A 24,601-nucleotide genomic window follows, 5' to 3' on the forward strand; every position below is an offset into this window, starting at 1 on the left:
CTGAGTGCTAAAAGTCAGCAGTAAGCAGTACAAAAATGAATGCAGTTACTGTAGTGTACTCCACACTCAACGTGTGAAAGATGATTTCCTTTAAAGAGCAAAGCTGTTCACTCAGATACTTCAAGGTGCAGTAAAGAAGTTAGCTAGTGCTTATTTCCTGTATGCAAAGAATGTGGTCAGATTTGATATAGGGAAGTAAACCTTCTCTGTCACAAGACAAGTAGTAAATAATAAATGGCCTTTCTTTAAAGCCTCGAAGATATGGATGTCCATTGGGAAAGAGCCATATGATATGCAATATTTAACTTTGAACCAAGGTACTTATTTCTTGTGTTACTACTACAGCTTTGATTTTCTAAAAAGTGGTTGAAAGTAGCAATTTTGCCTTCAGTTTAATTTGATTATCAGAGGAGATGCACATCCACTGTCTCCCTTGTGCATGTCTCACTTTTGTTCTTTCCTTGTTTGTTGTTATCTCAACTTGGACTAAGCCATTTTGACAGAAATCCTGTTTGTTCTTTTTGTGCAAGGACGTTACACACAGCGCACACAAAACACAGACTTGCTAACCAGTAGAGCTCACAGAGAAATGAATACAAAGCTCCCCTGAGGATCCAAAAGCTTTGCTCTCTCCAACTTTCAATACATGCTAACTTGCTTCCTCCCAAAATTGCTATTTCCTGAGATAATAATAATAATAGCAAAAACTACAAATAAACACCTTCTGATGGGAGCATATTTAGATAAACAAACAAACAAAAAACCCAAACAAATAACAACTCAATTTATACCTTGGAATAGTTATCACGAATTCTAAAACAAACAATGTAGATTTTTATAAAGCTGTAAGGTGAACTTCTGTGTTGAAAGGATAGAAAACCAGGAAGAAGCAAGAAAATGTTGCTAAGAATCTGACTTAGAATAAAGCAATCAAAAACTGATACATTTTGTGGGTGAATCAGTAGGAAAACAGATAACTACAAAAATAGGATATGTATGGGATCCAGGAAGGGTCTATGAGTGAAGCAGAGAGAAGGCAATTAATGAGAGAAATGTGCAGAAAGTGTAATTAATTCAGATATAGACGTGGATAGAAAGCCCTATATGTGGGACAAGGTCAGTGAAAGTAGGGAAATGTCCTGTGAAATATCCACAAGAGGGAAATGGAAATCACCAACACAAAGCACAGCAGCAATATAAAGGGCAAAACACAGAACAAGCAGACACAGAATCTCAAAATCTGCTGAGCCTTGTCTGTTGCTCACATCCTATGTGACTAATGAGTTAGATTGCCTTGCTTTGCTGTCATCATTTCAGAGTTTCATTGGAGTGTCAAACAGGGATATCCTGACAATTTTATGATCTGAGAAGCAAATAGTGAAAATTATCTGATATATGAGGCATCTGGCTGTCCCCCTAGATTATAGTTATTTACTGACAAGTATATACAACAAGAAAAATTAATTATGTAAGATATCTACTAATTGCTTAGATAGACATTCCTTTATAAAATTTATTGTAATATTGTTGCACTTCAGCTGAGATGAGTAACTTTCCACTGTTCCTGCACATAGGTTATGATGTAGCACAGTGTTTAATCTTAAATTGTCTCTCTTTCATGTGGAATCTTCTTGAATTTGGCATAAGTTAATGCATGGAGTATTACCACATGATGAAGCTCAGTAACTTGATCATGCAGCTTAGATTTGTTCAAGGTCAGATCTTGTATTTCTTGAGTCATCTTCAGTGTTTTCAACTAAAAGAACTAAAGGCACAGCTTTCCTAATAAGTCCTTTTATGGCTTCATTCTGCAATTCTGAGAACATAAGGATGGAAAGGAGTGATGATATTCTCCAAGATAGCTGACATTCCATTACTCAGAGGAAAGCAGTCCTTCTCCATTATTTCCTAGAGGACTGTGATACTTTCCAAATGATAGTTACATAGCTTTTTAAGATATTATATGCAGTCATGGTTAAAAGAAAACAACAACAACAACAAAAAAAGCATGATGAGATTATTTCTTTTTCTGCCTAAACCAAGTGATGATTTCAGGGGAATAATATAATACATTTTTTTTTTTCAATCATGAAAACATGTTTTTCTTTGTTTTGTCAGATGGGAGAGATTTCTGTACAGTACTTGAGGTAATTATGCCTCCTGGGAAATTTTTCTTCTCATTGCTTGGGCTGCTTCTACAATTGCTGTGCCTGTGCTGTGTCTCTGTTTTAGCCCATTTAGACTAGTGGGGCATATATCTCGTTAAAGCTTCAGGGACACTATCCCATTCCTGTATTCCTGCATGTCATATGCTGTCCACTTTTTGCTTAACGGAAGCACAAAAAGAAAGCTATGCCTTTCTCTGGTCTATACCAATGACTGAGTGATTGTCCACCACCACTGTAACTCTCTAATTCATTTCCAGCAATATTTTCTTGTCCATCGTAAGACACAGTTAAGAGACGGTGGCAATAATAATATTAATATTTCTTCTTCTTCTTATTGTTGTTGTTCTTATTATCGTTATTATTATTATTATTATTGTTGTTGTTGTTGTTGTTATTATTTTCCTTCCCCAAGGCTTGGTTTTGATAATAAGCAGGACTTTTTTCAGACCATTTTTATTTAGGTAACTAACAAACTTCCTTGTGTATTCCCATTAAAATACTTTATTTATTTTAGTTACCATCGTGTATCAGAATAAATGTGAAATAATGCTTAAGAGTTAAATATAGTAACTCATTTCCAATGCTAGTTAAAGTACGAAAAGCAGAGAAGCAGATTTCATTGGAGTCGTGCATAAGAAGCAGAATGTTGAGATTGACATAAAATTATGAAATATATCCGTACTTAATGGTAAACATACCATACAGAGGCTACATTTTCTATTTCTTCAACGGTAGAAACTACAGTTAGTTTCTCCTCTCTTAGAGGAGATTTCCCGGTCTAATAAGCCAAATCCCAAATACTTTAATATGACTATATCTATGAACTTTATTCCTTCCTGTGTAAATAATAGTTTCATAAAACATCAACAATTTGATGGAGAAGATTGAATGGTGCTGTTTATGCTTTAGCACCTCTAAGTAAAATATATAGCTTGAGCATGCAAACTGCTATCTTGTGTCAGTATTCAATTCACTTTGCACTGTTTAATCAGTGTAGGCAATTAATAAATATGTATATGCAGAACAACCCACTCTGTGGAGATTTTTGACCGCACCCTTCCCTTCCCTTCCCTTCCCTTCCCTTCCCTTCCCTTCCCTTCCCTTCCCTTCCCTTCCCTTCCCTTCCCTTCCCTTCCCTTCCCTTCCCTTCCCTTCCCTTCCCTTCCCTTCCCTTCCCTTCCCTTCCCTTCCCTTCCCTTCCCTTCCCTTCCCTTCCCTTCCCTTCCCTTCCCTTCCCTTCCCTTCCCTTCCCTTCCCTTCCCTTCCCTTCCCTTCCCTTCCCTTCCCTTCCCTTCCCTTCCCTTCCCTTCCCTTCCCTTCCCTTCCCTTCCCTTCCCTTCCCTTTTTAGGTCTTATATATATCATGCAAAAAGGAAATTGATCAAAAACAAAGGAAGGATAATAAAAACAATTGTTGACATGTTCTTAAATACACAAGACATTTGCATTTTTTTTACAGTTTAACAGAACGAACACGAAAATGTTCCTGAAAAATTAATTATCTGAGTTTGTAGAGCTCAGATCTTGTTGATAATGATGAAATGATATTTAACAGTGTCTTGGAAGATTATATGTCCTTAGCAGCTCTGAGAAAGATAAACCAAGAACTCTTATGTCACTATTATAATTTTAGTGCAGAAGCAGCAGTTACAGTTGGCTGTACTGCAAAGACACAACTGAAAACAGTGGTCTGAAAAAAATAAAGATGTTGTGAAGATGAGAAACAGCTAAATGTTTTTGATTAAGCTATTTCACTCAGCATGGTTCAGCTATTATTTTTCATGTCACTTTTGAATGAAAGGGATATAGTCTCCAAGTCCTGGAACATGGGATCATATTCAAATACAGTTATTTGCTACAGGATGTTTGCCACCCTATTATTCTCTAGTGAAGGCAAGCACATCTCATAACAATATTACTCAATTCCTCTCACTGTCTTAAGTAGAAAAACAGGTGAAGCAGCATTAATCTACAGCAATAACACTGATTTTGCCAAATACATAAATGTTAGTGAGAAAACTCAAATAAGATCACTACTGTTTAAAGCAAATGAAAGCATACAGGAACCCTCTGGCAGTGCATCACTACTTGCTACAACAGAGGCAACAAAACTTAGCAGCTTAGGATCTTCGTTTTCTTCTTTTTCCCTTTCAGAGCCCTAAAGGCACCATTATGTTTGGGACTACTCCCAGTGAGGGTGGAAATCCTCTTAGCTTAGGCTTGCTAGTGTCCAAGTTGTTTCTTGATGAAATGAGGCACAATTCTGAACTTATTCAATCATCTCTCCAGAAACAGAGTTTTGTAAAGGAGGCATCTGCCAATTTACAGATGTTAGCAAAGTAGCAGCCACGGAACTAGTGTTAGTAGATAAAATTGTTTATTTCATTTTTGAGGAACTGCGGGTGCTCCAAAGCTATGATACTGGACACCATTGCACATATGCCAATGATATTTGGAGTAATTGATCATGGTCAACCTAAAAGTTCAACCAAAAAGAAGTAATAATAAAAAAAACACTTTGCATCTGCACTTACCAATAATATGATATTAAATATTAAATGTAGGACCATGTTCAAAACGACCTGTAAGATATTTTATCCTATAATGCCTCTACATATTAAATGCTACTGGAAACACTTTGTACCTAATATGATGCAGTCAGATATTGCATTTGTGTTGTTACTCTACTTTTTATGTTGACAGAAGCAGAGGACACAGGCATTTCCTGAAGTTCGATAAAAGTATAAGAATATGTTCCCTTAAGGAGGCCAGGGAAAAATTCTGGAGGGTTGAATGGTAATGAACTAATAAATTTAACATTTTTAGTGGTTGAGTAAATATTAAGACACTAGAGGTAAAAAATATTAATGAGCTAATATAAAGGCAGGTTCAGTACTACTGAACATGTGAAGAAAAGCAAATTATAGTTAATTATGATGTATATTCAAAACATCATGTTTTCCAGGTTATGGAAAATAAAGCTGAATTCTTCCACATCAAAAGTGGGACACACAAAGTGCAAAGGAGTAATGAAGGGAGAACACAGCAGTCTATGCTGTTTGCTTTGTGAGTTTTCACTACTACAAAAGTAAGACATTCCAAGTTTTTATTTTATTTTTTTTTCTTTTCTTTTCTTCCCTCTTTTAAGTGCACCATCATTAATGGGTTTGGCCACTTTAAAGCATTTGTGGTCAGCCACTCTGAAACTTTCTGTACACTATGTTTTTATTGTGATGGGGTTATAACCACTGTTGTTTTCTTTCAATGTCACTCTCTGTCTGCAAAGTATGAGAGCTACTGCTTTGACTACTTTGATGAAAGAGGAATTTTCAGAAAGTCATATGCAAATATTATGGGCACACAGGGTTGTCCAGAGACACTCACCATGCTATGTATGTACACTAATGAGTAATTAACATATGCTAATAATATCCAAGGACTCACCAACACTAATCACAAAACTGACAGGTTGTTAGCTCTTGTTTGGGAGCAGCCTGCCACAGCAGCAACTCATGGGACAGAAAAAACACTGGGGACAAGACAGGATGGGGATTTGCTAAAAAAAAAAAAAAAAAAAAAAAAGCCAGATTAAGAACAGAAGACCACATCCCTAGTGCATACAGATACAAGCAGTCAAGTAAGTCCTTTGGTGGTAAACCGTATGTGTAATAATAACATTATATAGAAAAATAATTACATGAAAGGCATGGCCCCCACCACAAACATAAAACATTAATTGAACTTCCACCATTTTTTTGCTTGTGGTATGTAGAGAGGAAACATGACTTTCCTCCCACTTTCTTTACCTTTTCTTCTTTTACCTAAGCCAAGCAGAATTGAAACAGACATTTTTTCTCTTCTTCTCTCAATTGATAACAACAGCAATTCTATTATGGATCAAACAAATCATACTGCATTTGCCTGGCATCTCTGACTCCAACTTTGACTGTGTATATAATATCTTTCTGTTGGTGCTTCCAGCAGGGGGAAAAATCTCAGCAAGAATTTCTCTTTAGCCTGATTGTTGAAATGTTCAGATAAGTAGCAACTTATACGAACTTGAGAACCCTCAAAACATTTCTGTAAAGTTTTGTTATGTAAAAGTAGACAGTCTTTTCAATTACAGGAGTAAGCGGGTAGGAAAAGGTACTACTATTTACTTCACACAAAAGGAGTGTAAAAACAAATAGATTAAAAAACGAGTGGCAGGTGGCCTGCAAAAGAAAATCAACACAAGGAAACATGGACCAAAATGATGCAGAAAAAGGAGAGGAAAAGCATATAAAAGGATGAAAAATAACTACAAATTAGTAGTTGCCATTTATAATTCCATATGCCTAATATCCTAATATTCTGATATTCTAACGACTGGCTCACCACATATTTTCCAAGAAGTATCATATTTCTAAAACTTTGCTGGATGGAATGGTTATCCATTTTCTGAAGTTTTGATAAATGCTTATTCCTGACCCTGATTAATAGCAATCAGTTACACTGAGTAGGTTCTCTTAATTGAATATCTGCTATGAGTCCTGTGTGAAACTGCTTACACTGTACTAGAGAAAGAAATGCTTTGGGTGAGGATTTTGCTTAAAACAAAAGAGCGTAAGAATGGCAAATATTAGTGATTGCGTGTATGTGCCACTGTCTATTCTTTGCAAATATTCCCTCAGACCAGTTTCTTGCATGGCAGGAGATGCTACTAATTGACAAGAAATGCTCCTTGACAAGTCCACCAGCAGAGAAGAAACACACAGACTTCAAAACAAATATGGGAGAGTAGAATCTAAAAGCATGAAATCCATTTTCTTTAATGCATAGGCTTTTCAAATCTATTTTTTTTAATTCGCAAGCTTTTCAAGCACAGCGTGCCTGCTCTCTTCCCATTGAATCTGGGGCATTGTTAGAAAGCAAAATGAAAAAAGCAATCTACCTTTGCTGTGAAAAAATAACAAATAAACCAACAAAAATAACAACAAAATAACAACAACAAAACAACAACAACAAAAACACTAACAAGCTACTTTTACACTGGAGCTTACTCATCTAGGTTTAATGTTTCATAATTTAAGCTCCTACTGTCCTGCACTGCTTTAGTAATATTTTTATAAGAAATTTATAACAGCCATGGAACTGCTCTGAACACTAGACTGTATCAAGCCCTTCTGTCCATGATTCTGTATGCCAGGTTTAAAAAAATAAATTAAAAAACTCCATTAACTATAGACTTACTGATTTCATTAAACATTTATATATAGCTATCCAAAAAGCAAACACTACAGGTGGAAGAATACGAAGGACACAATTCCGTTATGGTATTGTGGATACTTCTTATGCAGTGAAAGATGACCACACCTTCCCTAGATATTTATGCATCATAGCTTGGGCATGTTTGTGGCTATTTCATGTATGCCATTAAAACCATTTTGAGTACCCCTGCCAAAAGTCTTTTGAAGTACTTCCCTATTTTCTCACTCTGGAACATTCATATTATAGGTACCCTTCATATCACGGACAGAATATTAGTCTCAAGACAAATGCTAATATACATTTCTATTTCTGTGTATTACTATTTCTGCTCTAATTGTCTTTCTGCTCTGATGGTCCTTTTTACCAGTTATTTGACACTACTTCCACATGCACTGAACACTTTTTTCTTGGCTGCCCTCCATTTCATCTGCACTTCTAAGGCTGAGAGCTAATCATGCTCATTTTTCTTTGTTTCTTTTTTTTTTTTCTTCTTCTCTCTCTCTCTCTTTTTTTTTTCTCTCTCTCTGAGAAAGAAATTGGTCCAATGGGGCTTAAAGAAGCATACCATAAAATGATACAGTACCTGTGACACGAACTATTTGAGACAGTCAGTTTGCCAATAACATGCATCTATTCGACTAACTTCTTCTTGCTACTTTGTGCTCAGATCTTCCACACTTTCTGACTAGATGTTATTCCTGAAATGCTAAATGTATTCCAAAAGTTGTTACAGTGCTTCTTTAAAAAAATCAGGTACCTTGCTTTTACTCAGAAATCCCTTTCTTTTTCTGTCTTACCAGCCTAGTATTTCATCACCACATTCCTGTCTCCTCCTCTGCTTCCATGCACTTAGTCCTCCCACAAAACAGTTTTGCATCAATCTCTTTCATTTCTATTAGTCCCAGCAAGCTGGTCCACAGTGTATGCAAAACACCTTTAACACACTCATGCTATGGTTGTCTCCAGACCACTGTTGGTTTGAATCACTGCTGTCACTCTTCATTCTCTGGTGGCAGTGACAGTTCTCTTAGACAAGTCAACAGAAATATCATCCAATCAGTTTTCACTAAAAAAGATAAGGCACCCTTAATCATCATCTGAAAGAACTTCAGGGTTTTCCACTGTGTCATCATCTAAACTGTCCTTCAATACCATCACTAACGGTAAATGGTACTTATCAGACGGTTTCAATTTTGTTTGTTTCTTTTTATATACTGTATACAAATAAATGCAGTTTTGCACTTTTATTTACTTAATGCCAACTTTTATGAATTTTGAGGCATGATATCATGCAATTAAGGAAAATAAAATCTCTTCTGTCATTCATCCCAAGATGCTGTTTTCAAAAATTTGTATCAAAGATCATTTAAAATATCATTTTAAAGGAGGGATATTTTCCAAGTTGGAAAGAAATGGATATATCATAGAACTATAGAGTAGCTTGGGTTGGAAGGGACCTTAAAGATCATCTAGTTCCAACTCCCCTGTCATGGATGCTATCCACTAGACCAGGTTGCCCAGGGTCTTGTTCAGCCTGGTCTTGAACACCTCCAGGGATGGGGCATCCACAGCTTCTCTTGGCAGCCTGTTCCAGTGCCTCACCACCCTCTGAGTGAAGAATTTCCTCCTAACATCTAATCCAAATCTCCCTTCTTTTAGTTTAAAACCATTCTCCCTTGTTCTAACATTATCTGACTAAGCAAAAAGTTTCTCTCCATCTTTTTATAAGTCCCCTTTAAGTACTGAAAGTCTACAATGAGGTCTTCCCCTAGCCTTCTCTTCTTCAGGCTGAACATCCCTAGCTCTCACAGCCTTTCTTCATTAAGAGAGGTGCTCCACGCTTTGATCATCCTCTGGACCTGTTCTAACACCTCCACAACCTTCTTGTGCTGGGGGCCACAGACCTGAAAGGAGAACTTCAAGTGGGACCTCACAAAGGCAGAGTAGAGAGGGACAATCACATCCCTGGCCACCCCTCTGTTGTTGTAGCCCAGGATGCAGTTGGCCTTCTGGGCTGCAAGCACACACTGCTGGCTCATGTTAGGCTTTTCGTCCACCAGATCCCCCAAGTCCTCCTCTGCAGGGCTGCTCTCAATGAGCCCTTTACCAGGTCTGTCCTCATGTCTGGGATTTCCCTGACCCAGATGCAGCACCTTGCACTTGGACTTGTTGAATCTCACTAGGTTCACATACTCCAATTCCTCAAGCTTGTCCAAGTATATATGTGTATATATCTATCTTTAAAATGTGAAAATCTGTTTTGTTGCACTGGTTCAAGCAAGTCATGCAAGTTCAATGTTATATTTGACTTTTTGGCCACTGACAGGATAATCAACTAGATGAAGCATCTTGGTGAGTTATAGCACTGTACTGAGTTTTCTTCTAAAAAGTCAGGAAGATCAAATGATGTCTGGAACTGCTGAGACTGAAGGATTCCATTAGACTCTGCCTTTCCCTCACCTCTTTCTAATAAGATGGAAGCTTTTTAGAAAATATGTGACAAGTGACTACTCATAGCTTAAATAAATCACACACCATCACACTATTACTCAGAGTACGGAATTATTAATAGTGCAATAATAGCAATAACTTACTGTGATAGTGAAGAAGTATTATTAGGAGGGACACAGTAGCTAATAGCATTTCCTCTAACAGGGGCTAAGGGACATACCTTCCTTCAGTACCTTATAAATAAGCAGAAGATTAAAAGAGCCTGTGGGACCAGTCAAGCCCACCTCAAAAATAGCCTCACTTTCTAGAATGCTTCTGAGCAGGCACTGTGTATAACATGCTCTCCATCTCCCTTATGTGACAGTATTTTGAGAATTCTTTAGTTAATTTAAATTAGAATGAGAGAACACTTAGCTGCAGTAAAAGACTTGAGGGGGGCACAATAATGCTGGGAAAGCTGTGATATGGTTTTCAATTATTACACCTTTTTCTCTTTAGGAGAATGCTTTGTGAAAACAGAAACTGAAATTTAGCACATGGACATTTGTATTTCACTAGAGTATGCCATCACTATCTGAAAAATAAAAGAAATTACTCACAAATGTTAATTTTGATAGTTCTTCTAGGCCTGGCTATTCGTATGTATAGACATTTTGCTACTGTATTGTATTCCCTATACAATTGGGAATAATACATATTTTATATTATTTTATAAGTAAAATACATCTGTAAAATATCTTTTCACATATTTGTAGCAAATAGTCGCAAAACATTAGTTGGATATCATTAAGAGTGCAGGTATTGAGAAGTGATGAGAAATCTGTATCAGTTTCCAAGAATGCTTTAAATGTTTTAACCAAAATATCCAAAGTGTTCTCTGGTATCTATGAATATAAAATTAAAAAAAAATAATTAAAAAAAAATCACAAAAAGCAAATGAAAGAAAATTCCTATCAATTTACTGTTAATATTACTGTCTTGGTTTTGTATAGCTATAGCTTTTTACAGTGGAGAATATTTTGTTTTTCTAATTAATGGCATAACTAATGGAATTAATCATTAATTAATGAAATTAATGGAAGAGAAAAAACCTAATTTAATAAAAAAATAATTTATTTAATGATTATTGATTGATTCATAAATGACATTTGAAATAAGTATAGTGGTAGAAAAAAAAGTAGTGCCTTATACAGTCACACATATTCCAACACAGTCGTGGGTGCACTGAGTTTACACATGCAAGTATATATGCAAAAGTATATAGGTAATATACATGTTTATAAAGTTCTGTTAATAATGGCATTCAACTTAATAATGACAAGAAAGAATTCAATGCCTAATAAAAAGAACAACTATGGACATTCCTGCACTACAGTTTCTGCTGTCACATAGTTACTATATCCAGAACACAGAGGTACTTCTGAAACTGCTGTACTGTTCTGTCAATGGCATCATGGGCCCAAACCACTCCAATGAACCCTTTTTGAAGCAAAGAAATCAGTGGTTGCCCTCATTCTCCACTAGTGATATGTCTTAGTAAAGTTAAATAAAAAGATGTCAATAGGCATTTTATCAGTGAACTTATTATTTGTGATAACAATGAATTAACACTAGCTGAGAACAGGGAATCTGGCAGATATTAGTCAAACCCTCCAAGACCAGCCTGCTGACACAAGCTTCTCAGCTCCTGAGTCATGGCTGACACTTGATTCCAGAATAATCAAGTCCCAAGACTGAGGGAAAAATAAAACTTTCATTGCAGATTTTCATGTATGACACAGAAGAAACAACTGTTCAAACATTCCAATGACCTTTAGAATAAACCTATATGCCAGCCAAAGCCTAGGAAACACAGTTCCTGACAACAAATGAAGCCTACAAATGTTTAAAAACACACCCCTCAATGCTTCTGCAATGCTCTGTGTGTGTATGTGCAAGTATGCCTTTGCACAGTTTCCTACATATTCATGAACAAGACTCTTTTGTTGTGCAAATTCCGCCCTTTGCATTTTGATTACTTCCTTCTGCATTTGTGCAGTACACAGCACATAGAGGATATTTCAAACCTCCTCAGCTGATGGTACTATACTCAAAGCTTTGAAGAAAAGGAGGATTTACTTGTGTTTAGCATTCTTGGTAGCTAGATAGTCTCTGTTAAAAGTGTTGCTTTCTGGATTTCCCCGTGTAAAGTATTTAACACTCTCCTACTGTCTGTATAGGTAATTAGCTGCCTAGTTTCAGCATGAAATCAGCTCATGAAAATTGGCTTGGTGGGGGTTGCAGCAGTGTTTAAGAACTAAAATAGAAACCCTGTCTCTTAATGTAAATGTTATATGTATAAAAATGAACACCATTATGAAATTTATTAGCATTTTGTATACATGAGTACCTGAGTTGTGCTGTTGATTTATTTATTTTTTAAATGGATGAAACAGCATTTTTATAGCTTTACATTTCAAATCTGAGATGTTTCAGTTGTCCTGTATTTTGAGGTAGAAGATTAAAGGTTAATACAACTCCTTCAGAGTAAAGGACCACGTGCTGGGGCATCTACAGTTATTCAGAATTGCTATATGAGACTAATTTTTGCCCACTATGGAGTTCAATTGTTAAAAAGTGTAGTAGTAATAATAATATAGTCCTAATATGATTACGAATGTATGAATTATTTTGTCTGTTTCTTCTCCACTCACACATTACATAGCAATAACCTCATTAGTCATATTCAGCATCAGGAATATTAATGAAAAAATGGATGCTTTCAGCAGAGCAATGTGTGAAAAAGGGACAGCTGGAAAATGGTAAGTAAATATCAACTCTTCTGGGCTTATATGTGGATGCAAAGCCATCAGAAAGCAAAATGGTGCGTAATCTCAAAATATTTCAAAACAAGACCTATTTTGATTATGCCATAAAAGCATGTTAGAAGGCAGAAATCAAATTGTGCACTTCAATCGGAAGCCATAGCTCCTGTTATCTCAGGATCATCAAAAGGAATGTAACATGTTGTCCACTAACATAATAGGCTAACCCAATACCATTAGTGATTTCATTAATAACTTTGTAACATTTAGATCATGCTAAAGATACTGGATATCTAGTGATCAGCTGAAAAGAAAAATTCATGCTGGGCCTTCTGGCTGGAAAATATAAAAATAGGAGACTTCTATAAATACCACAGAAATGATGAGATTTGTTTTGAGCTGCACATTTTTTATGTTCATTAGACAAACTTCAGGTGACCTTTTCTAACTACATATTTTTCACTTAGTGCAAATTTGTAAAGAATTTTAATGCTTAGACAATAGAGAGTTAATGAATTCATGGTGTTTTCACTCCTGTTGATTTAGCATTTATAAATTTGTTCATTACTGTGCTACAAAACTTCAGCTGTAGACTTCGCTGCCCTGTCCTAGGAGTCAGTAACTTTTCAATCTATTTGCAATAAAATTACAGCTTAATAAAAATACTTTTATTCTTTGAATAGATTATCTTTCTGAGAAGTGATTGTTTTTCTCATTAACAATAGAGCTTTTACAGCAAAGTAGAATGTCAAAAGCATTCTTCGTGAAAGTTTTGTAGGTGTGTGTATACATATCATGGCTGAATTTTTAAAACAAGGACTAAAGGAAAGCAGAACACTTTAGAACACACAGTAGAAATGTAGCATAAGAAAGCTAGCATATAATCCTTTCTGTCTGCCTTAGATGGTTTTGTTGTGAAGAATTTTATTTGTATGTGAGTTTTTGTGGACCACACTGTGTCTTACCAACACAAAAGCAGTCTGAGCCTTGGCAGAGAACAAGTGCAATGAGCACTTTATAAATCACTTACAACAAATTATTACTATTATTATTATTATGATTATTATTCCAATAAAAGATCTCTAGATTAGGTGCCATGATCAAGAACAGAATAAGAGTCATGTAGATGAGTTAAATGCACAACTCCTTTTTAAGTGGGACTTAAGTAAATTAGATGACTAACACAGAAATTCTTCCAGGTCAGAAACTGGGCAGAAGGAAACTGAGAGTTGGAATGAAGTTGCAATGGAAAAAAAAAAAAAAAAGTAGTAATGGAACTACAATTACAACATATTAGAGTGTAACCCTGGTAATTCTGAATGCCATGAACTAATTAAATCTTTTCAGTGATGAAAATGTCACATCTTAAAACTAGAGCTATGTGATTACTCAAAAAAGAAGGGAAGGATAGAGACAAGATATTCTTGTTTTGTTTGTTTGTCTTGTCTTTTTTTGTTTGTAGTTATATTCAGATTTTAGCAATACATGCCACTTGCAGTAAGAATACAAAAAAGAAGGAAGAGGCAGTGAGAAAAAACAGAAAACAAAACCACATAAAATTCATGTTATGGCTTTTTAAAAAATATTTTAAAAGTGTCAGAGGAAAACAAACAAGCAAACAAAAACCTAACAGTGTACAGTAGTGGATACTGAGAGATTTGAGTGAGTGTTTATAAGTCTATTTTACTGCAGCTCCATGTGAATGCTCATACAGCTTATAAACCCTTAGAACTTACAACTTTCAGTGATATTCTGAACCTATGATAAGCTTATTTAGACAATCCACCAGCAATCAGGATTTAAATGCTTTTCTTCAGGGAGGTGTAGACCTGAGCTGCTACATACACCAGCATGTGAAGTCCCAGAACTGTCTCAAAAGGCACATACCTAAGGAACCTCTCCTGACATAAGGGAAGAAAAAGAGGATGTTTCTCAAAACCTAAGGGTTAATCGACTAATGCTTTTCACATTCACACCATCACCACAGAACACCGACAGACCAATGAAAGATATCAGTCAGATGTAGTGCCTGAAGCAAACATTGAACTTTCTGCTTCAGATAACCCTAGCATCTGTGTATCTACCACTGAGAAAATGAGTATGTCAGTTGTGGGTCGCATACACAGAAAAGAAAATCTGAGAAAGTCTCATGTAACCACTCTGCCATACTTGAGTTTTATATTTTTTTAACCAAACAAACAGATTCCAGATCTTTGAAGTGTCATGTGTCATGGAATATCACATTTCATTACTTTTTTTTTCTTTTTTTTTTTCTCATGAAGACAGAAACACAATCAAAGACAAATAAAGAAGCAAAAGTTTAGTGTGATTTAATGCCACAGTATTCACACTATGTTCTTCAAATGCAGAGCATGAATAAATTTAGAAATATTGAAATCATTTAAATTTCTACATCTTGTCTATGAAATAGAAGAAAGTATATTACAGAAAAAGGAGGGTGTTGTGGATTCGTGGCTACTTTTATTCTTCTTGAAACTCCAGGAGCATATTTAACTCTCTGCTCAGTTGGAAATTAAAGGTATTTGACAAAGTTTGGCTTGGCATTTCACAACATATTCCCATATTGCAACTTCTCACTGTATTAACTTGACTTCAGCTTGACTGTTTTTTTGTTTGTTTGTTTTTGTTTTCAGATATCTCAGATATTAACAGACTTGACTACACAGTTTCCATACATAGCAAATATTGTTTAATGTCCATATAAAAAAAAAAAAAGAACATTTCAGAAACAATGAAACATCCATGAATGTTTACTTTACACAGTACCCTACCCCAAGATATGAGAAAAAATTATGAATTCTTAGGAGTCTCCTCTTATGCTCCTACAAAAAGTGCCTCAGCCAGCTTGTTTTGCCCAAAGGAAAGCTTGGATAACTGTTTTGGTTTTTTTTGCAGTTTCGATAAAGTAAATTTTAAACATTGTTTATGGACTTTAGAATGTTTGGTTTACATCAGAAAAATGAATCCTGAAACTCTGGCACTGAAAACAGTGTCTTCACATCTAGTATGGACCTTGAGATAATTTATCTGTACCTATTTTACTGCTTTACCAGCATGTTTCTTAGACTGCATAAAATTAATTATTCCAATGCATATCTGCATTATCTTCATCTGGACAGTTGAGTAGGCATTTCCATAAGGAATTTGTTTGCCATTTCAGGGTCAGTCAAGGATTAACATCCATGTGAAGTGGCGATTCCATAAATTCTAAGAGAAACTTGCACAGATTAACTGCATTCTTAGGCAGTGTCTCCAACACATCCAATAACCAAAATAATAACAATGAATTATCTGAACACGTTACCTGTGTACAACCTTAAGGAAAATTGTTGATAATTCAACAATAAAACCAGCCAAGCCAATTTGAAGCTTGTTAGGTGAAAAGCCTGGCTCTTGGAAAAAGTAAATGCTTGGTCCTTCGGGGCTCAGAATTACTGAATTCCCATTCGCTATATCAGATGTACAGCACTAATCAGTACAAAGCCATTGTAGTGCCCAACAGAGATGTGAATTACTATTTTTTGATCAATAGATTAATTGAGTGGGATTGCCCTTAATAAGGTACTTTAAATAATGAGAATCTCACCATTCTGCATCGAACCACACAAGCCACATAAGCCACACAAAATTGTTCTTCCCCCACTTTTCAGCAGAACTTGAATAGCGAAGAATGCAAATGACTAAATCAGTTTGCAAGAAATATTTACTTTCACCAATTTGCTTAATAATGAAAAGTAAGGATAGGTCTAACTTTATAGCTAGTACAAAGATACTTATTCAGAAACTCCAATTCAGTGGAAAACACAACAGAAAATAAAATCTGTGTTCATTCTACGCATGATTTAGGCATACTCTCAATTGTGTACTTATTAGATTTCATTAGATAAATGAATACTTTAATTTTATATATCTGAATTCCTTTTAAATGCAAGACAATATGCTTATTAAAGATAAATTTAATTGCCTGAAAGATTAATTCTGATCCACTTGTTTGTTATAGTACTTTGTTGTGAATATGTCCATTTATTTTAATGTGAGGGATATTTTTGTGTATGTGTGTGTGTGTGAAAGTAATACCAAAATTGAGGTCGGATAATAAATAAATAAATATGAAAATGAGCTCTTAATGTTCATGCAAATTGAGCACATACATATATACTTTAGCAAAACTGCTAAAGCTCAGTAAAAAATAAGAACCTATTTCAAAATATTTTCTTTAAAGAAATTGCCTCTATTTAATATTTAAGCCTTGGGGAAAAATTAAAGCAAAAACACTTTTACTATGTAATATTCTCATAACCAATGGATGAACACTTTGCTTCTGATAAGACAGCATGCATCAGGAATTTACTGTGCCATATATACTAGGAGATCAAGGGACAATGATAAATTCATGTCTCAGGAAGATAAGAAAGAAGATGCTGACTGAAAAAATAAAAACCCAAACAAATCATCAGCAGATTTTAAAATGAGCATTAGTCTTTATAGTCTTCAGATGTTATTGAAGATACTGATTTTTTCTCTAGTCCTATTTTTTACCTCCATATTTTTCTGCCAATCAAAATCTAGTCCTTACACAATTCCAAATCAGACAGATTAATCATTCCCAAGCAAGTAAAAGAGACAAATCAGATCAAAGTTAATAAAACATGACAAATAAAGGCCGAACTAGCTCATACTAATAAAATACAGGAAAATAATCCAGTTTCATCATGTTGCATGGTCTGTGGATGTAGAGGATTGTGATATTTAGATACTAGTATGAAATTTAAATACTGTGGGAGACTTGAAAAAGCAGAGAGATAAAACTCATTTTTCCTGAATAAATACAGTCACTATATATAGATCAGTACAGAAGGCAACCATCCTGAAAAAGTTAGAATTTCAGGATGGTATAGAATGAAATTTTTCATAATGAAAATACCATAGAAGAAGCACACCCACATTTTGAACACTGTATTACAAATCAACTTCAAGTGATTAATTTGAGTTAGTTTTAGCACTTTGATTTTGAGTTAATGATGATTCTCATTTCCAAAGAGAGTTTCCTTCAGAATCAATTAAGAGAAGACAGATAGATATACTAATCTGTATAAGCAAACAGTTCAATCATTATCTTTTTATGCAGAAATCACCCCATTCCCCCTTAATAGAACACATGCTTGAAAATACAAATTTAATCAAAGAGTTAGATGAATGGGATATTCAGAAAGAATAAGATAAAGCTAAATCCTAGTTTCCTCTCCTCCCTCGCCCCTTCTTTTTCCCTTCTTCTCCAGAGTAATATGGTACTGATTGGTAATTTCTGGTGCTGAGCAGGCACATGCCTTTTAGTTTCCCATGAAGTAGTTTAAGGCCTGAGGGAAGTTATGATTTACCAAATGATTCTTACTAAAACTGTATACTTACATGAACCCCACAGTTTAATCACTGAAATTAAACTGAAACATGGGTCAGCCATTGCTGATTTTTGGAAAAACATTATTAAATAGAAGAAGGAATTATGTCTTCATGATTGTTAATGTTGAAGTTATCAGTGAAAAATAGCAGAGCACTAAGATGCTCTGGTGATCAATTTGGATATACAAAGTTATGAATTAAGTAATAATTCCCATCGATAAGAAACTGTAGAGGAATTTTGTTTGCTACCCAATTAGTCTGTGGAGTGTATTTGATATGTCTTTTTGTTTGTGATCACCAACTGTATTTCCATGAATATTTAATATTTGTTACTACAATGGTATTTCACACACTGAAATTTGTATCAAGTTTTTTAATGAGGCAGTGTGGCTAACAGAAGAATGCAGAAACAACAGTAATTCCATAGACTTCTCCAAAAATTCAAGTCTCAGCATAAGGAAGACAGACTTCAAAAAGTCTAGAACCACAAAATGAAAGACTAACCATCACCAAGGAGAGAATGTATCAAAAAGAAAAGGCAGTGAACCTAATGACAGGAAATGAAGACATGAAATATACTAAAAAAGACCTGAAAGGGAGACAAAACAGAGCAGCATGGATATTTAAAACTGTTCTGAGAAAAGAAATGGCAATGAGGATTAAAACTGCAGGCAGAAAAATAGAGCTAGCCTTTTTATGGGCTCACAATGTTCTCTGTACTCCTGCTTGCAGTTATATACCAGGGTGGCAATCAGTCATCAGAAACACCCAGAAAAGTAATATCTACTGTGATGGAAGCTATTCCACTGTATGATGAGCCTTTTCTATGATCCAGAATTCACTTTTGTATCAACTGTACTCAAATATATAGCACACTAGTGTAGAAGCATAGTGAGACCCATAAAACCTAAGAATGACAGTTCAATGGCAGTTAAATAAAAATCAGAGGAAGAGGAGGTGACAAGCCATAAAGTTTAAGCTCATTTTAAATATGAGGTATATTAATGTTTATTTCGAACACTGGGCTGAATATATTGAAAAGTGATATTCAACAAATGGAAGTCTATGGAGAAGCCATGTATTCCATCTTTCTTACTTTAAGATGAGAGGCTAATCTAACTTATCAGAGTGCTTCCCAAAAATCATTGTTTACTTCTTGTTGCTGTTTCTCCTTAACTCTTACCTTCCAGACTCAAATGTGAACCATGTTGAGTCACGTCCATATCTCCTCAAAGAGCTCAGAGGCCACATGACCAGCTTGACCTTGGCATTGTGGATGTCCCAGAGATAGATGTTTTCATGTGTGATTTGCATTGTACATTCCCCATAGATATCTAAATTTGGTGTAGGCATAAGATATACATTGAATCGCTCTGGAAGACAAAAGCAGAATAAGGCATAGACGGTTTAAGCAAGATTTAACATTGCATATATATATATAAATATACATATACATATACATATATAAATAATAAAAATAATAATAAAAATAATATACATATATAAATAAATATATATATATATATATATATTTACAACAATAAAGTCTTTAGTTACCAAAGGTTCAAATATCAAGGCCAAATTACTAGCCTGTGAACAGTAGTGGAGATTCACTGATGCCCAAGAAGTGTTGCCAATACTCCAAGAGGAGAATTTTCATTTCATTTTCAGTATAAATAATGCAGCAGACTGAAAGATCTTTCACACATGGTCTTCAGAATATTTTTTAATATATGACTCCAGCAACTGAACTGAAATCTGCATCCTTACAGTAAGGTCCATGACTTTGCAAATCAAAATTGCAATGGCTTGAACTCTGATAGAGACTCTTCTCTCAAAGAATAGAACTATAAGTATCTTGGCAAAACAGGTGTATACAATCGTTGCCCCTTAGAACTGAATTTGAAAACCCAGGTTTACCTATTGAAGCCTGTTAATAATTACTCTTTTGCATTCAATTTCTAATTATTTGCCAATTCAGTAAAATTCTTAACATTTTTAATAATCGATTTCTTGAAAAATCTCATTTAACACTACATAATATTGCGGTCTCAACATCAATTGCTATCAGCTACACTTCTACTTCATAGTGCTGTCATTGTAATATGAGTTCAAGGGCATTAACAATTTTCTGAAGTGCCTATATTGTGAGTGAATTAATAAGCAAAACAAAAACTAACTTAGAAGAAAAGATAAATAAATATACATACCATAATAATAGCAAAAAGGTTTTAAAGCAAAATATAATTTGTTTTGAAGAATAACTAATGTTAGTTCTACAAAGAAAGGAAAACAAAGTTCAGGTTGTATATTTGGAAGTGCAAGAGTATTTCATCTCTAAAGGCACTGAAACATTTCATTTTTGAAACAGGTTAGTAATGCAAAGTGTCAATACTGTTATATTGAAGGGTGTTGGCAAAAAAAAAGGTAAGAAAAATTAGAAGCATGAACATGATGAATGCTCATTCTGTGAACAGGACTAGAAAACTGTACTTTGAAGGGATGCCTGCCAGAAAGTTCTCTCCTAGTACTTAACAATGAATGATAATTTGGCATGGAATATTTTGAACACACTATTTGCACTGTATTTTCTCATAGTGTTCTTTTAAAAAGGAAGGAATTTAAAGTAATCAGAGGTATAAAATGAGAGAAATATTCATAACAATCTAATAAGATGCAGCTTCCAGTTGTGTTTGATGGTCAATAATTCCAACATTATGACTCTATTTTAAATCGTTTGTTACATGTACTTTTCTGACAAATCGGTGAAAATACGGCAAATAAGTGCGTTAATACAAAATATGACAGAATTGTGTATGAGAGTGTGAGTGTCAATAAAGTAACAAAAGTTTGGCTGAAGAATTAATGGAACAGCTGGATGAGCAGTAAGATTTGCTGTCCTGCATAGCTGTATGAAAACTTGTCATCCACAATGTTATTCTGTTTTAGTCAATTTCATTTTGTCCCATTAATGACTCCTCAGCTGATTCACTCTGTCTCATAGCCATTCAACCTCTTCTCCCGGGCTCCAGTTCTCATTAATCAAGCTAATGGTCTTATCCCTAAAACTTGTATTTTAGGACTAAGGTACGAAGTGCAAAACTCCTGATGTTTTGTAAAAGTCTTCCAATATACAGCATAAATATATTAGCACATGCTGTTGAAATTGCTGAAAAGAACTTCCCCTAACTCTCCAGAGTTATGTGTTGGGCACAGGTCAAATCTAATGTCTACTGAAATAAACGGAAATCTCACGCATGGAGGTACAGGTCAATGACTGCATCAGAAAAGCAATTGTGGAGAAGATACCATAATTTACAATGGAATTGTATATATTTGCCCTTTTTCGGTATGCTGCTGTGATGAGTCATACAAAACTGCCTAGGAGGTATGCAGATGTGATTTTATCATATACTAGACTCCAGTTTTACACTACCATGCTGTTGCTTCCAATTACTTACCTCCACTATTTGAAAGAAAGGTTCAGCATACAGCTGCTTCTCTAGGCCTCCCCATTATACAGAAGTTACACAGTGTGCATGGGGGGGGAATGGCAGTACTATATCAGAGGTGAAATCCTACCCTTAACTCTTCACTGACATAGTACTTGGACAGCGGAGAAAATGGAAAGGTGCAATTATTTTCCAAAGCCTACATTAAATTATTGTGTTGAAGACACAAGGCTATTTCAAGCCGTTTTAGAAGCCATCAGAACACACTCAAAATGCTCAACTTCTCTAAAGCATTTGAGGACATTATTACATGAGGGATTTTGAGGACATACAGTATCTTTGAAAGGTCAAGAGATATTTGTTTGTTTACTTTGTAGTGGAGGTTGGTGTCTAAGGTGAGATGTCATGAATTAAAGAAATTCTGCCTGATGGAAGTGACCATGAGCTCCAGGGCAAAATGTGGGGCTATTGGAACTTATTCAAACTGGCAAGAAAAGAAAGTGTACAAACGTGCTTTTGAAGCTAAAATTTACTAACACTTTAAAACAGCAGGAAACTGAGGACATGAAAAAGTGTGAATACTACTAAATGTTTTCAAGAATTAAAATGTAGGGTCTAATTTGTCCATTTGATCAAGTTTCTAGATAATGTTAATAAAATCATTGAGTTTTTAGAGGCAAGTTTTGCCCTTAAACTCATACTGGCAAGAATAAGCATTCATAGTCTAGATTTGGGATGTCTGGAATCAGTTCCACTTGAATTCAGTTTCCAGATTTTCTGTGTCACATTGAATGAGATATTTAGTTTGTCTGTGGATCAGTCATCATCTGTGTATCAGTGGGGTGAGATAATCATTGTCCACGGGGAGGTCAGATTAAATACATAGAAGTTAATGAGGTCCTCAACAAATAGGGAATTGGAAGAAACCAATCAAGAAGATGCTATCCTGTTGCATAAGTCAAGACTGAGACTGAGCAGGTGCAGTTCCTCACCATTTTAGTATTACAATCTTGCTCTCTCCTCTAAAACTGGTAAGAGCAAAGTTCAGGAAGTGGAGGACTCCATCTGAGGTAATATATTGCCACACTGTTTTCAGTGTAGCTGCTCTTTCCCATCTCCTTGAACAAGCACAGCAATGCTTCGTCATATGCTTTGTCTACATAAAGGTGTTTAGCATTTGGGCTTTGGCAAGTACATGACCTTTAATAATGGTTTCCAGAGAACAGGAGCAGAAGAGGCTTTGTTAAAATGGGCGTATTGACTCAGATGGAGACTTGGCGGCAGCTATGAAATGCTCTGTCTTTTAGTTTGAAGTGCAGCTCTACTAGGGAACAAAAAATGACTGGGAGGCCTAATGATCCTGGTTCTAATCATTTTATCACTGGATCCCTTTGCCTAAATCATCCCAGATGAAGAGCTGAACAGACAACATTCCAATCCTGTAATCCAGAGGCTTCATTTCATTTCAGCTTTAATGTGAGGGAAAAAGTGCTTTCAAAAGGAGGCAGTCAGGTTGGCCAGATCCATATAAGAAGAGGCTTTGAAAGCAAACATTCACATTCTGTCTGGAAGAAACTCTTTCTTCATCTATGAATCTTATGAAGCTATTATTTTCAGGTGGAAAGAGAGTTCCAAGTCTTGGTCACAGCACTTTTTGTTCATATATATGGCAGATCTGTTAAAACAATTTCTCTTGGTTTAAAAAGTGAGGAACCATGGTTTTAGAATTAAAAAATAATGGCTTTGATTCTGTTAATAATGTGCAGAAATGTTTATTAGCATTTCAATGGAAATTAAAAAAAAAGTTATCATTAATTAATTATCTTTAATTATTTCACTGATAGTGAGGTAGAGAAGAATCTGAAAACTGACTGTCTTACCCAGCCATTAAAACTGTAAATGTCTTTATTTTCTGGAGAAAAAAAATAAATCAAATAATATAAAGTTGCCTTTATTTGGGTTATCAAAAAAAAAAAAAAAACAACAAAAAAAAAAAAACACATACACACAACAACCCTATAACAGTTGATTAAAGATAACAGAAAATGAATAAAAAGCATGTACAATGTTTTCATGTAGAAAATCACAAAAAGGACTTGTACAGACCCTAGAAAATGCCTTAAAACAGGTCAGCTATATGAACTTCATTACGAAATCCCTATGATTTGGCTGTAGTTTGTAATCTCAAGATGTAGCATAAAGAAATAACTTGTAATCCTCTTCTGAGGATTTAATGATATAAGGAGCTACATTCTTTTCTAACAAATTAATGAGTTAGTGGCAATTAAAAAACAGAAAGCAGGACTGCAGTATGGTGCAATCTTTTTAAATAAAAAAGGAAGATAGAACAGTTATGAGAAAGAGAACTTTACAAAGGAAGTAATTTTCTGAGATATCAATTGAAATATTAGGCAGGGAGTGAAAGAAATCAAAATTAATTATCTTTCAAATATTTATAAAACATTTTCTAAACAAAACAAAAGAAACCAGGTAAAGCAACACATAATAGAAATGCAAATACATTGAGATTTGGAAACCAGGTCACCAGTTCTTCCAAATGAAGACAGCACTCTACATTCATGTTTTCCCTATCAGCAGCTTGAGAAATCTGAGGGATATCTTGAGAAACCTAAGGGATATGAAGTGTGTATATATTTATATACGATCACTTATATATACTCACAGGATAGAAGACCACTTGTCATCATTGTTATAAACTGCAACTGAGTCCAGACTTTCTTTCCAGAAGTTATTACTGTGTATTGTTATTTGTCCTATCATTGTATATATAGCTCCACTGCCATTATACTAATTTGGTTATCTAAATGTGATGTAGTCTTTACTGGCTTTGATTTAATACTGAATTCTTTTTCCTTAAAAAATTATCTAATTGGACACTCACAAATAGTAAGAAACTGTGTCTGCTGTGAAAATAAATTTAAACAGGAACAGGGTTGCTTTTATAGGGCTGACAAATGCTACCAAATCACATGCACTTGCAGGAGAGAGAAAGTAAAATGGTTGGAGAGAAAGGAAGCTTAATTTCAGTTTTAAT

General features: G+C 35.0%; 1 protein-coding gene across 2 annotated transcripts in view; it reads right to left on the bottom strand.

The window, feature by feature from the left end:
• Positions 1–24,601, bottom strand: part of DOK6 (docking protein 6) — a 252,646-nt gene that overhangs the window by 83,345 nt on the left and 144,700 nt on the right. For both annotated transcript variants that reach the window (XM_068671385.1, XM_068671384.1), the window contains exon 5: positions 19,278–19,467. In XM_068671385.1, coding sequence (XP_068527486.1) covers positions 19,278–19,467 — 190 coding nt within the window. The remainder of the gene's footprint in view (positions 1–19,277; positions 19,468–24,601) is intronic.

This window comes from Anas acuta, chromosome 2, assembly GCF_963932015.1.
Source record: "Anas acuta chromosome 2, bAnaAcu1.1, whole genome shotgun sequence".
Lineage (NCBI taxonomy): Eukaryota > Metazoa > Chordata > Aves > Anseriformes > Anatidae > Anas > Anas acuta.